Genomic DNA, 17,551 nt, shown 5'->3' on the forward strand with positions numbered 1-17,551 from the left:
TTAATCACATCTACAAAGACCATTTTTCCTTATAACATTTCCAGGTTTCAGGGTTGGGACCTGATATGGTTTGGCTGTGTCCCTACCCACTCACCTTGAACTGTAGCTCCCACAATTCCCGTGGGTTCTGGGAGGGATCTGGTGGGAGATAATTGAATGATTGGGGGCAATTTTCCCCCACTGTTCTCGTGGTGGTGAATAAGTCTCACAAGAGCTGATGGTTTTGTAAGGGGAAATCCCTGTCACTGGGCTCTCATTCTCTCTTGTCTGCGACCATGTGAGGTGTGTGACTTTTGCCTTCCACCATGGTTGGGGAGGCCTCATAATAGAACTGTGAGTCCATTAAACTTCTCTTTGTTTATAAATTACCCAATCTCAGGTATGTCTTTATCAGCAGCATGAAAATGGACTAATACAGGACCTGACATCTCTGGGGACATTATTTAGCCTTCCAGAGGGTTTAAGACAATGGGCTCTGGAGCCAGACTATATGGGATCTAATCCTAGTGCCGTCTACTAGCAGGATGACCTTGAGCAAGTTCCTTAACTCTTGGTACCTCTGTTTTCTGATCTGTAAAACGGGAATAATAGTACCCACCTCCTTGAGTTGGTATACAAATTACAAGATTAATATATACAAAACACTTAAAAAGCTCAGATTAGTAGCTGGCCTGTGTAAGGAGTAGCTCTTATAGTTGTTATTTTTATTGACAGTTCTTTGTCATGTCATTTTAATGGCTGCGTAAGAGTTTCCAAATGAATCTGCCATAATTTGTCTAATCTATCCTTTTGTTGGATAAGTTTCTTTTTCATTTTTTATCTCAGGTATGATGTTGCCCTGTAGCATTAAATTTTGTTCCACTTTATTCCTTAGTGTAGAGTTCTGGAAATGGAATTCCAATGTCAAAAAGTGTATACAGTTTTAAGCCACTGAATAAGAATTTGTTAAATTACTTTCCAGAAAGTCAAATGGTGAGCATACCTGTTTTACTGTTGCCTTACCTGTTATCACATGTTATCATTTTCAGTACTCTCAGGTACTTTGACATAGTCTGTCCTTTAAGGCTGAAATGTAACAGTATAAGGGACTCTACACGTGGTTCATTCGGTAAGGAGTATTCTGACCATGCAAGAAAACTTCTAACAGAAAATGAAATCCTTACTTTGTCAAGTCACCAAGTGCCTTCTCCATTCTGTTATGAAGCCCGGAAACTTGCTGGGTGTTTTTGGCGTTAGGGGGAGGAGTGTTGGGGGAAAGGATGTTAGTACCAGGGTAATGCTAGGTTTATAGAGCCTTCAATACCATAGTTTTGCTTCTGTTCTCAAATGTGGACATTTAAAACTGAGCATTTGATGGGGTGAGGGAGGTACATGTGAACAGAAAACAGATTAATCACTTTACAACTAAGGCGTTATGAGGGACAGGAGTATGGGGTGGGAAGGGGTAGCCCCTGCATTGTTCTCCAGATTATCTGGGAGATCAACCCTGGGAAAAGCTGGGGGAACAGTCTGCATCTGCACTTTGTCCCCCAGGTCACCTGCTGCCTGCTCTCCTTTCCTAGTGGGTGCCCATTGCAGTCTGGACTATAGAGGCATAGCAGGGGTTCCGAGTGTGTATGCTCAAGAGAACCTGCTGCATTAGAGGTCATCTGGTCCCTGCTGTTCAAGCTATTCAGAAACATAGGGTGGCTGTGTTTCCCCAGTGGAAATGCACAGTATACACCATGTGCAGCCGGTCATGCACAAATTCAACAGTAGCCAAACCTGTTCTAGTTGGCTAAGTGGTGGCACCAAAGATGTGCTTAGATTAGAACATCCCTGGAACTTATAAATGTTACCTTAATTGGAAAAAGGAGTTTTGCAGATGTGACTGAGTAAGGATCTTGAGATGAGATCATCCTGGATTATTTGATAGGCCCTAAGTGCCATCACAAATATTCTTATAAGAGAGAAGCAGAGGGAGGTTTGACAGAGAGGAGAAGGCAGTGTGCCAAGAGGAGAAGGCGTCTGCCAAGACGGAGGCAGAGGTCAGAATGATGTGGCCACAAGCCAGGGAATGCCAAGCCACCAGAACCTGGAAGCGGCAACAAACTAGTTCTCCCCTACGGCTTCCAGAGGGAACATGGCATTGCTTTTTCCTTCATTTCAGACTTCTGACCTTCACAACTAATACATTTCTTAAGCCATCCAGTGATAATTATGGCAGCCTCAGGAAACTCATATACTAGTCTGTGCCCTGTCCAAGACAGTTCCGCTGATTATGTGCTTGGCTCTGTAGCAATATCATATTGCTGTAAAAGCTTCTTAGCACTTCCAATTTCTGTACTTATCTGGTCAAGACCCAGCAACAGAGTTGGCACTGGTTTGCAGAACCCCGTTTTAGTATCACTGATGTAGTCTCCATCATTTTGTGAATGAAGAAACTGAGGCCCAGAGAGAGGAAGTGCTGTAGGTGTGGGACGAGCAGCTGGTGCTTCTTCTGCTTGGAATGTTTAGACAGGGCCAGATCTGGGGAGAGCAGACAGCAGAGTTGCCCTTCAGCCTGTTCTGAGGCCAGCCGGTATCCCCATTACTGTTCTGTATCCTGCCCGGTGAAAGCTGATGCTCCAGTGAGCCCCTGGAGCAACAAGCTGCTCAGAAGGCCCAGAAACCAGGGCAAACTGGTAGAGCCTTTGGTGCAGCTACTGAGCCAACAGCAACAGGCAAAGAACCCTGTCAAGGGTAGAGGTCACAGTTTACTGATGACTTAGTTTCCAGCTGACCGCTTCCGTCTTTGTAGACCCTCTAACTCAGGTCATATTTTCCCTCTGGAGCCCAATTTTAACTTCCTATATTTTCAGAATGGTAGTTATCTCTTAGAGATTGGGGACTAGACTACATGCTGCTTTGATAAAGTCCAAACTCCTTTACTTGGCGTTCCTGGCTCCTGAATGACCAACTCCCTTCCCCTTTCCAGTTCTGCCTCCCCTCCCCCTCTTTTACATACCTTAATCTCTGAACTTCGCCAAAATCAGTGCTCCCTAGTAGAAGAGGCTACAGAGGTTAGTTTCTTAAATCTCCACAGTAGGTAAGTTCACGATTGCCCAACTCAGGAACTACTGGAAAAATATGGTGAGATAGAGGTTGAGCATACAATTGTGAAGCTCTTGAGGGGGGAAAAAAGACAACAACTGTTTACATTTACTTAAAGAGAGTATAAAGGCAGCACAGCAGCCAGTACCAACCACTAACATCAACAATCACCTGAGACCATCTGGCCCAGTGGAGCAACCAGATGCTTGTAGCCACATACATAAGCCAGGCAAGACCAGAAGAAAAAGCCCAGCTGAACTCAGCACTGACTGCTGATCTACCACAACCACACCTTGAGTAGATGAAATGTTTGTCTGAAACAAAACAAAACAAAAATCACAGTAAACCAAGATTTATCTTTGAGTGACTGTACATATTTTAGTAATGATAGGCATTGTACCATTACTCAATTATGTCTGGCTTGTTATAGACAACTTTTTGGAGTCTCCCACCTTTTTATTTTCAGTGAAACTCTTATTATTTTGCTTTATGGGTAATATTCATATTAAAAGCCCCCTTCCCCCAGTATCTGGGCTTCCATCTTAACATTTAATGCCATTGAGGTTTTGAGTTAATTTGTTGGCTGTCCTTTGTGGCTCTCACACATCTCTCTTCCTTTCCTCTCTGATGGGATGGGACAGTAGTTCAGATGCCTGGGTCACTTTCTCATCATCTTTCATTTTTCTCAAGGCTTTGGTTCAAAAGCCTTTGTTCCTTCACCTTCTACTTTCATTTCTTTTTCTAGTCCCAAACCTGTATCCCTTATTAAAATCAGTCATTTTTGATTGCAGGGAACAGCCATGCTCTCATGGCAGCTTAAGTTAGCAGAGAGTTTGCTGTAGGAATCTCAGGAATACAGGGAGCAAAGCTTGACTGCCTGTTTGGGGCAGGACTGGGAAGGCCCCTCTAACTCAGGGGCTATGTGTTCTTGCCCATCACACACATGCATGTGTATGCCGGGGTATGTGTGTGTCTGTCTGCCCCTCTGGAGCAGGGTGGTGACAAGTGTCTGTCCCCAAGTCAGCTGTGAGAGGGGAACCGTATGACTGCTCTTTCAGCATGAGCTGAGGGGCCAGGGGGGTGGGGGGCTCAAAAAAGAAGTCTGCGGAGGGGTTTCCCCTGTGACCTTTTATACCCTTTCTTCTAATTTCTCAACAGGAATAACTCAAGTCACCTGTACTGGAGATCAGTTTGCTGAAATTATTCAAGCAACGATTCTTGAAGTTGAAGAAAAGGTAAAAATGCTGTTACAAGGGAGACTCATGTCTGGGGAGAGGTCACCGTCCCTGTCATTCCTCCTATATGCCCAGTTTTGTGTGTAATATTTTACCCCTTCTCTCTGCCTGGCCATGTTCCTCCTCATCCCTCAAGTTCTTTATCAAATGCCACCTGTCTCCTTTGTGGAGGATCTCCTCCAGGCTGGTGGTGATTTCTCCTGCTGTTGAACCCCCTTGCACTTTCTCCTTCCTGTGACGTTTATGTTCTTGTTTGCCCTTCCTCTGATGGCCTCGCCCTTCCTGTCTCCTGGCCGGTTGGGTAGAGGTTCATAATACCACCCTCCATCATGGTACTTACTTCCACAGTTTATTCTCGTGGCCTGTTGTTGTATTTTCCCCAGTAAGCTCCTCGAGGGCACATCTGAATTGTGCCTGGGTCATGGTCGGTTCTCCATAAACATTTGTTGAATGACTCGTGAAGGAGACTCCCCACGAGAGGCCTGCTCTTGTGTGGACCCACAGTGTACCCCCAACATGCCTCCCTTACTGGGTCTGTACTAGAAATCATTCTTAAATACATTCTGATTTTTGAGCATTGATCCGAGATTCCTGATCTTCTCTACTAGCAAAACTTTGTGTCTGATTTTTTTTGCCCATGTTAAGAGCTGGAATCCAGAAGTGGGGAGGGAGGTGACAGGCAGAGCTGGAAGCCACTGGTCACTAGAGCAGGGCTTCCCACCCGCTTCCGCCCCCTTGTGGAGGGTGTGAGTGGGGGTTGTGGCCCCTGCTATCTGCTGCTGGTGGATTACCTTCTCCATCTGTGCCAAGCTCTCAGCTGCTTCACTCAGTGACCTTATGTCTTAACCCACCTCCTTGCCCCCAACCTTTGTCCTTTAAATGAACAAGTCAGCAGATTCCTTTTTGCAAACTGTTTACTGTACCTGCTGAAGATCCCAGAGAAATTTCTTACTAATTTTATCAGTTTGTACATCACAGCCAGAGGGACAAAGTTTAGATTGTGGATGATCCTGGAGACACACATTTCCAGAGATTGTTTTGCATATTCATTTGCACATTGTTGTCTGGGTTGGATGTGTGATTTGGGGTTCAGTATGAGGCTTTTAATATGTATATCCTGTTATCAATAAAAAATTACCCAAGTGGTTGAATCTTGTGAGACTTGGCAAGTGTGTGCAAATCAAGTATACTTGACAAAATAAATAATCAATTGATGGTTCTCAAAAAAAAAAAAAATCAGTTTAGTTGGTCACCATCATCTTGGAGGACTTGACTCACCCTTTCTGCTTAACAGTAACCAGCAGTTGTCTCTCACATTGGTGGAGTGCTTTCTCTTTTGCAAGGTACTTTGACACACATCAGCAGATTTTCTTCTCCAGCTAGTCCTGGGAAGCAGTCAGAGGCAAGTGGTAACTTCGCATTTCAAAGTCGGGAAATAAGCTCAGAAGTTTAATGTCTTGCATAAGGTCATGAGCTGATGTGAATGGGGTTCAGTTTTTACCACCCCATCCCATCTTGGTCCTTCCCTTTGGAAGCCATGGCAAACTACCAGACTCACAAAACAGCCTCTTCCCTCTCCTCCCCACGCTCAGTGTTCCTTTGAAGGAGGGGAGTCTTGATCTGTTGAGAGTCTGACCCTGCTACTCTCTCCACCCCCAGCCAGGCAACTTTCTTGAAAAAGCAGATATGTTCCTCTTGAGACCTTCCAGTCAGCCTTGAAAGTTTTGTTTTTGTTAAGGCTAATTTATAGACAAGAAATTTAATTAGTTTATATGAATGCTGCATTGTCTTACTCTGAGTAAACTGGAAGACACTAATGGGTTTGATCAGCTTAATTCAGCTGTATCTGATGATGTTCTTTCCCTTCCTTCTCTTTTAAATAATTGCAAATGGTTTCTATCAATCAAGGAAGTGGAGCACAGTGCTTTATTGCCATGTGGAATTGTTTAGTTAAATGTGGTTTTTAAAAAATGGCTCAACTTTCAATGAAAGAGTGGATTGTCAAGTGACATTTTGATTTGTCCTTTGATGGGGAAATGGGAAAATAGAACCATCATAGTAAAAAACCATCTTCTATTCTAGAAGGGGGGCTATTAACTTAAGAGCAGGATATGATTTCAGTGAATTGTTGTTTTCCTGAAACAGGCCATCCTCTATGGTCTTTTTACGTTGAGAAACCTTCCTCTGATACTCTCTTAGATTAACATTTTCCTGTGGGAAACTCTAACCTCAAATCCCCCAAACAGGTTGGTACTCCCCATAGTGTAAGCTCTGGGGCCTAAGACCAGACGCTACCAACCTTTTGCTGGGAATCTGAAACATAGTATTGAGAAATCTGCAAGCCTATTGTGATGCTTTTAATCGAAGGAAACATCAGGCTGCACATTTACTTCCAGTTGTGGCATGATGTAAGCACTATTTTACTGTGAAGGTTATTGTTTTCTTAACCCCAAAGCTGGATCTACATTAGTGAGGATCCTTATAGAGGCTACCCACAGGTGTCCTGGCTGAGTGTGGTCCCAGGTGCTCCTCAGTGGTTGTGCCCACCTTGAACTGGCACAGTGGCAGGACCTCTGAGCTCCATGAGAGGATGGGCATGGGTCACCTCTGAGGCTGGCTCCAGGACTCCTCTGTGTTCTATAGCATTCTTACACCCTTTGTAGCAGTTAGCAAACTTGGTATCTCGTGGGTTCCTCAAGCTTACTGTGTCCAGATTTTAAGTCTTGGTCTGCTTCTACCATAGTCCCTTTCTAGGTCTCCTCCCTTCCCCCATCTTATTAAGGTGCGTAGTTGTTAACTCACTTTGTCAAGCCAGAAACTGGGAAGTCATCTGTTAATATTCGCCTTTCTCTTCCTCCAAAGCACCAAGTCCTAATGATGCCTCTCCTTAAGTAGATCTTGAGTTCATCCATGGCTCTCCCATGTCCACCCCCAAGTCCAAGCCAACATTATCGTTGCCAGGGTGACTGACTACCAAAGCCCTTTAACGGGCTACCCTGACTGCTTCCCCTTTTCTTCTATTCCTCTCATCATTTTGGACCCACAGCAATCTTTAAAAACTCTTGTCAAATCATTTCACTCCCTTGCTTGAAACCTGTTGGTGACCTCATCCTGCATTCGATGAAACACGGAAGCCCACAGAAGCCCAGCGCAGCCCATGGAGAGGACTGCACTGTCTGGGCCCTAGGCCTGGCTGCAGAGGCACAGCATTGTTGGCACCATGTTGTTGTAGTTTGTGAGACACTCTCCCCTTCACTCTTGACTTCCCTGTAAGATTACAGTTACTTCAATTTTCTAAACGCAGTAAAATAACTCAGGCTCTCAAAGGTGTACTTAGAATGAATATTGTGTTATCGGAAATGGAACAACGAGTGTTTTATTCCTCCAAACACCAGAATAACACTTCCTAGAACACAGAGGTGGACTACTATTTCATTTGGAACCTTAATATGTAATAGCCAATAAGTAATCAACTGAAATTGCAATGCCCCTTGGTACTCCCCAAGCAACTTCCCCACCCCCCACCCACATTTTAGACATAAAAATGTGCAACAGCATTTTAGCTCAGGAAGCGGGGTTCTAGGTTGGTACAAGAAAAGACTGACATTCCATTATACAACGGGGGAAAAAAAAGCTAAATATTAGCATACAGCGTTCCTTTTTAAATATATTTCTCCTATCTTGAAGCCTATTTCTATTCCTTAGCCTTGAGCTTTACTCCTCTGTGTGTGTGTTAAGCGTGCGTGTGTACACGTCGCCATGCACACACCTGAAAAACACATAGCTGAATTTCATCTTAGGCACGATACTCTCCATTCTGAGGCCTTCCCCAAGGTATTTATTGGAAATACTGAAATTCCAGCTGGATGTTTGGTGCACTGTGGCCTAAAATTACGATAGCTTTTCTATGATATTGAAGTTGAAATGTTTTAAATACTCAGTTGGTGGGTCCCCGATGAGTTACAGCAAAGATTGTGATGGGAATGCTAGCAAAGGTGATTTTACAGTGTGATGAGCATTGTGATAGGGTTTATTACCTAGTGTCATGGGAGTATAGGGAGATGGCCTCTCACCTTCGGGAGTGGAAAGTCATGTGACCCTTGAGATGGGTCTTGAAAGAGACCCCAAGTACCAAATGCTTGTTTTTTTTTTTGCCAAGCAGAAGGAATGCTTGGGAGAAAAGGGGTGCAAAGGGCATTTCAGACAGCTGCATGGATAAAAGCCTGGGAGGTCAGCAAGGACGTGGCATGCCAGAGAACCCTGAGGAGGGTCGCTACTGCAGTGGAGGGCATGGTGGGGTGGGAGTTGAGAGCTAAAAGGTGGGCAGGAGGCACATTGTATAGGTCCTTCCTTGGGGACCAGGTTAAGCAAGGGATTTGGATCTTACTCTAAAGGCAGTAGAATGCCACTATAGAATTTTATACTGAGGAGTTACTGGATCGGGTTTGTCTTTTAGAATAGGGATTCTGTAGGCATGGTCTGTACTCCTAAGACTTCTACTGAAAGTCAGTGATCTGATTCAGATACGAAAGTCCTTTTGTTATTTCTTTTTAATTAATTAATTAATTTTTTAATTGCATTTTAGGTTTTGGGGTACATGTGAAGAATATGCAAGATTGTTGCATACTTACACACGTGGCAGTGTGATTTGCTGCCTTCCTCCCCTTCACCAATATCTGGCATTTCTCCCCATGCCATCTCTCCCCAACTCCCCATCCCCCCCTGTCCCCCCCCATTTCTCCCCTAACAGACCCCAGTGTGTGATGCTCCCCTCCCTGTGTCCATGTGTTCTCATTGTTCAACACCCACCTGTGAGTGAGAACATGTGGTGTTTGATTTTCTGTTCTTATGTCAGTTTGCTGAGAATGATGGTTTCCAGGTTCATCCATGTCCCTACAAAGGACATGAACTCATCGATTTTGATGGCTGCATAATATTCCATGGTATATATGTGCCACATTTTCCCTGTCCAGTCTATCATCGATGGGCATTTGGGTTGGTTCCAGGTCTTTGCTATTGTAAACAGTGCTGCAATGAACATTCGTGTGCATGTGTCCTTATAGTAGAATGATTTATAATCCTTTGGATATATACTCAGCAATGGGATTGCTGGGTCAAACGGAATTTCTATTTCTAGGTCCTTGAGGAATCGCCACATTGTCTTCCGCAATGGTTGAACTAATTTACACTCCAACCAACAGTGTAAAAGCGTTCCTATTTCTCCACATCCTCTCCAGCATCTGTTGTCTCCAGATTTTTTAATGATCGCCATTCTAATTGGCGTGAAATGGTATCTCAATGTACTTTTGATTTGCATTTCTCTAATGACCAGTGGTGATGAGCATTTTTTCATATGTTTGTTGACCTCATATATGTCTTATTTTGTAAAGTGTCTGTTCATGTCCTTCGCCCACTTTTGAATGGGCTTGTTTGTTTTTTTCTTGTAAATCTGTTTTAGTTCTTTGTAGATTCTGGATATCAGCCCTTTGTCAGATGGGTAGATTGCAAAATTTTTTTCCCATTCTGTTGGTTGCCGATTCACTCTAATGACTGTTTCTTTTGCTGTGCAGGAGTTGTGGAGTTTGATTAGGTCCCATTTGTCTATTTTGGCTTTTGTTGCCAATGCTTTTGGTGTTTTGGTCATGAAGTCCTTGCCTACGCCTATGTCCTGAATGATTTTGCCTAGGGTTTTTATGGTGTTAGGTCTTATGTTTAAGTCATTAATCCACCTGGAGTTAATCTTAGTGTAAAGTGTCAGGAAGGGGTCCAGTTTCTGCTTTCTGCACATGGCTACCCAGTTTTCCCAACGGCATTTATTAAACAGGGACTCCTTTCCCCTTTGCTTGTTTTTGTCAGGTTTGTCAAAGATCAGATGGTTGTAGATGTGTGGTGTTGCCTGCGGGGCTTCTGTTCTGTTCCATTGGTCTATATCTCTGTTTTGGTACCAGTACCATGCTGTTTTGATAACTGTAGCCTTGTAGTATAGTTTGAAGTCCGGTAGTGTGATGCTTCCTGCTTTGTTCTTTTTGCTTAGAATTGACTTGGCTATGTGGGCTTTCTTTTGGTTCCATATGAAGTTTAAGGCGTTTTTTTCCAGTTCCATGAAGAAGGTTATTGATAGCTTGATGGGGATAGCATTGAATCTGTAAATTGCTTTGGGCAGTATGGCCATTTTCACAATACTGATTCTTCCTAATCATGAACATGGAATGTTTCTCTGTCTGTTTGTGTCCTCTCTTATTTCATTGAGCAGTGGTTTGTAATTCTCCTTGAAGAGGTCCTTTATATCCTTTGCTGGTTGTATTCCCATTTATTTTATTCTCTTTGTAACAATTGTGAATGGCAGTTTGTTTTTGATGTGGCTCTCTGTTTGTCTGTTATTGGTGTATAGGAATGCTTGTGATTTCTGCACATTGATTTTGTATCCTGAGACTTTGCTGAAGTTGCTTATCAGTTTCAGGAGATTTTGGGCTGAGACAATGGGTCTTCTAGATATACAATCATGTCGTCTGCAAACAGAGACAATTTGACTTCCTCCTTTCCTATCTGAATACCCTTTATTTATTTTTCTTGCCTGCCTGACTGCTCTGGCAGTCCTTTTGTTATTTCTAATGGGTGTGAGACTTAAAATTCCACAGACTTGCACATTTTAGGTATAACTATAGGCTGGATGTTGTCAGGTGATTGACACGTGATTGGTGTTAAGTTAGTGCCCTGCTGGAGTTTCTGGACGGTTGTACTCCCTTGGGTAGCCATGCTCAGCAGTGGTGCCTTCCAGGTGCCTGCTAGATGTAGGCAGATGGATTCCTGCTGGTTTTGGAAATGGCACTCTGACAGTGCAACGTCAGTGAGGTCTTGAATTTGTGACAGCAACTAAAGTTGCTGGGAATCTAGAAGTATAATTACACTGTTAACTTGGCTTTCTCATTATTTGGTTAACATGATTTGGTTGGTTGTTAACCCCGAACTATGAAGTGATGCCTATTTATGCTAGGAATGTGTTTTGGCTTCAAAGTTTACAATAACTAGACTTTAAAACAGGTATAAGGTTTAGATGTGTCATCTGTATCCCTTTGCAAAAGATGTCTCTGTCTCCCATGTTTGCTTCTCTGGTGATTCTTCAGTGTTATTTCCGCATTATTTTTTGCTGCTAAGGGGGAAATGTGTGGGATGAGCAAGGGTGGCATGCTTTGCCCTGCCTCCATGGGCAGTGAGTGTTTGCATTACTTAAGGCTCAAGAAAGCAGTAAGATGAAGGCAGAGAAACGCTGGAGGAGGCTATCACAGAATTCCTCATCAACAAAGATGAGGGCTGTGGGGAAGGAGAGAGGGGTATGTTTGAGAGATGTTTAGGTTAATGGAGAACAGTCTGATGTAGGGAATTACAGGGTGGTGTCTAGCAGATCCCCAAACTTCCCGCTTGGGCATCCTTGGTGAGAGGAACAGTCTTGTATCATCCAGCAAGTGCGTAAAGCAGGCCAAGATGAGGAGGTTTAGAAGTGGACATGAGTGCAGCTTGTTGTTCAGCTGTGCATGATGCCATGTCAGAGGTCAGGGTTGGGCTCAGCACAGAGGCCCTGAAAGCCAGTTCCTATCTGTACCCTATTTTGTTGACAGTGGGGAACCCACGAACACATTCTAGTTAGAGAACTAAGATCAGACGTGGGTTTCTGTGAAATCATTCCCTGGAGACTGAGGAATCAGGAGGCTGGAGACAGGGAGGCATCTGGGTGGAGTTGCTGAGGACTCAGCGATGGCAGGGAGAACACACAGGCATGGGTATGTGTGTGATGTCTGTGCAGCCACTGTTTTATTTCGGGGTGGGATGGTATACAGATTCTAGAGTCAGCACAGAGGAGAATGAGCAGCCCTTAGTAAGCTTTTAACTAGGAGCAGGCGGGGCAGCAAGAGGAAGGTGGAGTAGAAGGTGACTGGGAGAGCTTTCCTCTGTTCTGGCACCCAGGCTTGCCTTAGTCAACAGTGGCCCCATAGTGGTCTGAGTGACCTAAGGCTGGAGCTGGTCTGACCCTTGTTGACCTGGAGGCTTCTGTGCAGTCTGCAGTTGGGCCATGGGCAAGATCAATAAACCTTGTCTTCAGTGCCCAAAAGCCTTTGTTCTGTGTCATGTGCCTAAACCAATCTCATTGACTGGTAAATCAACTTAAAGTTCGGCAAAAAGGAGGACATTTAAATTAAAGATCAAATATTTATCACTTTGTTAGTGACAATGCAACTTCAACAGCTCAAGTTCATTTTCTGATGGGGTCATTCCCTTTCTCCTACCCTAAAATAGACTCTTAAGAGATCTGGAGAACATTGACACACCGCTGTGTAAATATTTAATAGCAGCTTAGCTTACTGCCTGTCTTTTGCAAAATATTTGAATTTTTTGAGGAATCAGAGGTCTGCAGGGAAGCACATATGGTAAGCATTGAGACTTGCATGGTGCATTTGCAGAGTCCCTTTTGAACTGGCTGTCTCAGCTCCTCGGCTCTTCCCCTTGCTTGCTACATACATCAGCCCCCTCTGCTCTGGTCTCCCTGGCCCCTTGCTACTCCTTAAAACTTTCAGGATGCTCCCACCTTGTGGACTTTGCCCTCCATGCCCTTCCCTGGCACCGTCTTCTTCAAGGGCTCCTTGGGGCTTGCTCCCGCCTCTCCTACAGGCCTCTGCTCTCTAATCAGAGGGGCAGGCCCTTGTGACACTCTCCGTATTACAGCACGTCCCCTACCTGGTCACCATATATATACTGCTTTTGTCTTTCTTCATAGTAGTTTGTTCCTTGACATATTACACATTTATTTGTTTATTGTTTATCTCTCTCAATTGGAATGTGAGTTCCGTGAGACCAGGAACTTTGTTTTCGTTACTCTTTCCTGCCACCAGGACAGTACTTAGCACATCGAGGCTGCCTTGTATTTGGTGAATCAGCAAATGATCATATGGACCAATCAGTCAATCCATTTGTACATTTACAACAGTTAATCAGCATGTGGCATGGGGTAGGTGCTCAGGAAGCGTTTGAATGAGTGAATTGGTGAGTGAGTGAATGTATCTGTGCGTGGTAAGTTAGTTGCCGACACTGGTGCTCAGCAACTGTTAGCTGGAGAAATGAATTGATGCTAGAGCTTACTCGCCTCTCTTTGGGGCGAGTCCCTAGCCTCTTTATTGGGGGAAGGTTGGACGTACAACCTTTGGTGTGTGCTGTTGTTGTTCCTGTTTGATAAATTTAGTTAGTCTCTTGCTCTTTCCGTTTGTCTGCCATCAGCCAGGCTCTGTAATTAACTTACTGTAATTTAGCTGAGAGATGAATTTTTCATTTTAAAGATGTTGTAAACAACTGGCGCTTGTGGCATCTTGGTTGTTGATGAAGTTAGTGCCTAAAAGAACTTGAGGGCTGTGTTAGGAGTCTAGGAGAAAAGGGGCTGTTAGCCCATGCCTGGTCACAAAAACATGGGGACAGGCTGGCAAGTTGTGGCAGAAGCTGTGTTTCTCTAGTTCCAGTGCGCCAGTGTGCCAGCATGGTGGCCAAGCTACAGGGTCAGTGTGGTCATCTTCCTCGAGGGTTACATTTAACCCAAATATTTGGGAGAAATGATGTTTAAAAATTTTACAATAAAAACTGATATTTGTTAGAGGAGAATTCAGTACTGCTTTGTAGTTAAGAGCAGGCTGTGGAACCAGACTGCCTAGGTTTGACTCTGTCTCACCACTTACTTGCCTGGTGGTCTTGAGCAAGTTACTTAATCTCAAAACTCATTTTTCACTTCTAAGGTGGGAGCCTGTGATGCAGCAGAGCCGACAGCATGGGGATGTCAGGGATCAGGAGAGCCACAGAAGGCTTTATCACTGTGTGTGCACATCATAAGTAAACAACCAGGCAGATGTTACATGTGATCAATTGCCGTTTTAAGGTAACAGAGGAGCCAAATGAAATTTTATTCTTTCCCTGGCCATGCCCTAGACATGGCCTCCAGAGATGGGCATTCATTTACTCCCGCATATTTCAGATGGACAAGTTAGGAGAAGCACTGCCTTAACAAAACCCAGTGCACACCGTTGGATGGCTTGCGTGCTTTCTCAGGAATTCTTCCCCAGCCTTGCCTTAGAGTTGAGCCGCCATAAAGGAAGTGATGAATTAGCTGTGCTTACTTTTAGTACCTGCTGTTTTAGAGTACTTAATTGAATAGCAAATGAAGTTGAGGGAACCTACAGGTTTGGATAAAGAATTGCCATTTAAGGATGTTGGTATATAGAGGAGCTTGTAACTTCTCTGAGCATTTTACACACATTGCTTCCATTTCCTTCTTACAGCCACCTATTCATCAAAGTAGAGAAGACAGTCAGAATGGGAAGAGACTTCAGTAACTCTTGGGCCCATCTCTTTGATCTGATTTCTGAAGTCCCTTCTTCAGCATCCCGTTCATCCTTCAGACTCTGCTTGGTTTCTCTAGGAGACAGAAAGCTCCCCACCCCAAAAGGCAGTTCAGTCTGGCTCCCTGTAACTTCTATGCATTGGTTCAGGTTCTGTCTTTCAGAGCCACAGCTAAATCTAGCACTTCTTCAACCTGCAATTTATGCCCTTTGAATATATAGACCTCTGGAGCTAGTGTTTCCACAACCTCACCTGGGCCATTTAACTATTGGGACTTAACCATTAAATATATGAAGTCTATGAGAGACTTCACTGATAGGTCAGCCTAGTCCAGTGTATTTCAACTGCAGGTCTCAACTCCTTGACTGATTGTAAAATCTGTTTTGTGAATCGCAACCAGCATTTTTTTTTAAATGAAATGAAATATCAGAGTGTATAAGCATACATATTTTCTAAAACTGATTTCAGTTGTGTTGCGCGTGCTGCTGTTATATTCTTTCTGCACATCATAAGCATTTCAAAAGCCATTGTTTTGGAGCCTCTTACAGGAATTTCAAGTGACTTCTTTTTTATTTAGTTACCATTTTTGTCCTTTTAATGGTTGAATTTACTTCAGGTGAACTAGTTAAAGACAAAGTTGCTGTGTTTTGGGTTGCTGATGGCTATTAATTCAACTCTGATTCCAGGATTCAGGGTTAAATAACAAGTTATGTTCAAAAGCTCTGCTTCCTCCTTTTTCCTAACCACCTTCCATGAGAGGAGTTGGTTGTGAGGACTTGGAGGATTTCCGGCAATCTTAGGGCCTGTCCTTAAAAGGCAGCCTTTCCTCAAGGCAGGAGGAGCCTCCTTTGCTCCCGGCTCTTGGAAGGAGCTTATGAGGACCAGCCTGCACTTACATGGGCTGCTTTGGTCTCTAGATTTCCCTGAGCCTGAAAGTATTCTCACAGACAAGGGAGGCACCTTGTCACAACTTGGCCTGAGGGACGTGACAACACTTCCAACTGGAAAGGGAGGGATGTGGCTTAGTTGAAAGAGCAGAGTTGAGAGTCCAGCATTGTTGTCTGGTCCTGAACTCTTTGCACTGGGGATGGAAGGGGAGAAGGGTGTGGGGGGACAAGTGAGGGACAGGTGTGGAGAGAGGGGGCTCCTTGGACACGTGACTTAAGCTCTTGAACAGTGGTCAGATTTCAGGCGCTGTGCCTATGCCAGACACTTTTCTTTTGTAATTTCATGTCATCCTTACGTTGTCCTTCTCTTACTTTGTTATATCGGCCTGATAAAACGCCATCCCTGGTTAAATGGAACCCTGTACTTTTTCTGTGCCTACGCCTGGGCGGTTGGTGCCATCCTGACTTGCCTGCTGCAATCTGTGTGGCCTCCACTGCAGTGGACCTGAGCCACTGGCGTGTGCGTGCCACTCCTCCCATCCATTCATTGCCTCCTGGACAGCTGCTTGTGGCTTCTCTCTCTCGAGACTTCCAACATCTCCCTCCTCTCCGTGCCTCCTAAGTGGATGCTCTTCTTCCAGGAGTTATTTTTCATACATAATTACTTTGTCATTATTCCTTATGATGATGATGATGACAGCCAATAGTTATACCTAATATGTACCAGTGACTGTTCTTGTGTATCAGTTTGCTAGGTCCAGTTATTAGCCCCAGTGAGAAATCTGAGGCACAGAAAGATTAAGTGACCTGCCTGAGGTTGCAGGTCCTGTAAGTGGCAGAACTAGGATTTCAGCCCAGCACTGCCCCGGAGCCTTCCCTGTGCTCTTGTTACTGCAGTCCGAAGAAGAGTTGTCCTCACCACCTCCCATCTGCGTGCTCCCAACCTCCCCGAGCATACTCCAATCTTGCCTCTGACCGCTCTCCACCAAAACTTCTCTGCAAGTCATGGAGTACCCGCATGTGGCCAAACCAAATGGCCAGCTCCCTTTCCTCAGGACGCCTTCTTCATTTGCCCTCCAAGCCACCATCTTCTTCTGGTTTTTTTCTTGACTCCCTTTTCAGTCTTTTGCTGCTTCCTCTTCAACTCCCCAAAGTTGGATTGCTCCAGGGCTCAGTCCTGTACTCTGCACACACTCAGCCTCCTGGCTTTAAGGGCCCACAGCTCCCAAGGTCCTGTCTCCGGCTCATTCTCCCTGCACTGCAGGCCCATGCCTCCAGCTGCCTTTTGGTGTCCCTACTCGGGATGGCTGATAGGTTGTCAGACTCCAGCTCTCCCCACCCACCACGCATCCCCCTTACAGCTTCCTACCTCTCTCAATGGCAACTCCATTCTTCCAGTTGCTCAGGCCAGAGAGTCTTTAGTCCTTTTTCTTTTTTTCACACTCCAATTCCAATCTTGGTGAATTGTGTGGCTCTGCCTTCAAAGTGCACTCGGTATGAGACCACTTTGCACCACATTTGCCCCTATCCTGGACCATCAGGTTTCACCTGAATAATTCATTACCATCTTCCCTGATTTCCCTGTCTCAGCCCTTTCATAGCTTCAGTCAGTTGTCCACACAGAATTCTTTTAAAATGTAAGCAGCACCCTCCTGTGGCCCATCTCACCCTTCGCTGCTCCTGCTCTGACCCCTCAGCACTTGCCTTTGCTTTCTCCAGACTTGCCGGCCCCCATGTGCTTCTCAGACGTGCAAGGATGTCCTGCCTGAGGGCCTGAGCCCAGGTCCTGCCCTGCCTGGAAGATCTTCCCAGGAATCTGCACAGGTCCCTTCATCTGGCCCACTGTCACTTTCTCATGAAGCCTTCCCTGATTAGTTACTCTAAATTTGCAGCCTCTGTGCCTCCAGCAGCACATAGCATCCTCTGACACATGCTCTATCCATTTGTTAGTTGTCTGTCTCTCCACATTCCCTGTGAACGAAG

At 44.7% G+C, this 17,551-nt stretch overlaps 1 protein-coding gene across 2 annotated transcripts in view; it reads left to right on the forward strand.

Moving 5' to 3' along the window:
- The window catches only part of SMCO4 (single-pass membrane protein with coiled-coil domains 4), a 67,818-nt gene that overhangs the window by 40,213 nt on the left and 10,054 nt on the right, over window positions 1–17,551 (forward strand). For both annotated transcript variants that reach the window (XM_017498425.2, XM_037727839.1), the window contains exon 2: window positions 4,231–4,307. Coding sequence is in view for 1 of the 2 variants with exons in the window: in XM_037727839.1 (XP_037583767.1) it covers window positions 4,231–4,307 (77 nt within the window). In the remaining variant the exon portion in view is untranslated. The remainder of the gene's footprint in view (window positions 1–4,230; window positions 4,308–17,551) is intronic.

Source organism: Cebus imitator, unplaced genomic scaffold (assembly GCF_001604975.1).
Source record: "Cebus imitator isolate Cc_AM_T3 unplaced genomic scaffold, Cebus_imitator-1.0 Scaffold241, whole genome shotgun sequence".
Lineage (NCBI taxonomy): Eukaryota > Metazoa > Chordata > Mammalia > Primates > Cebidae > Cebus > Cebus imitator.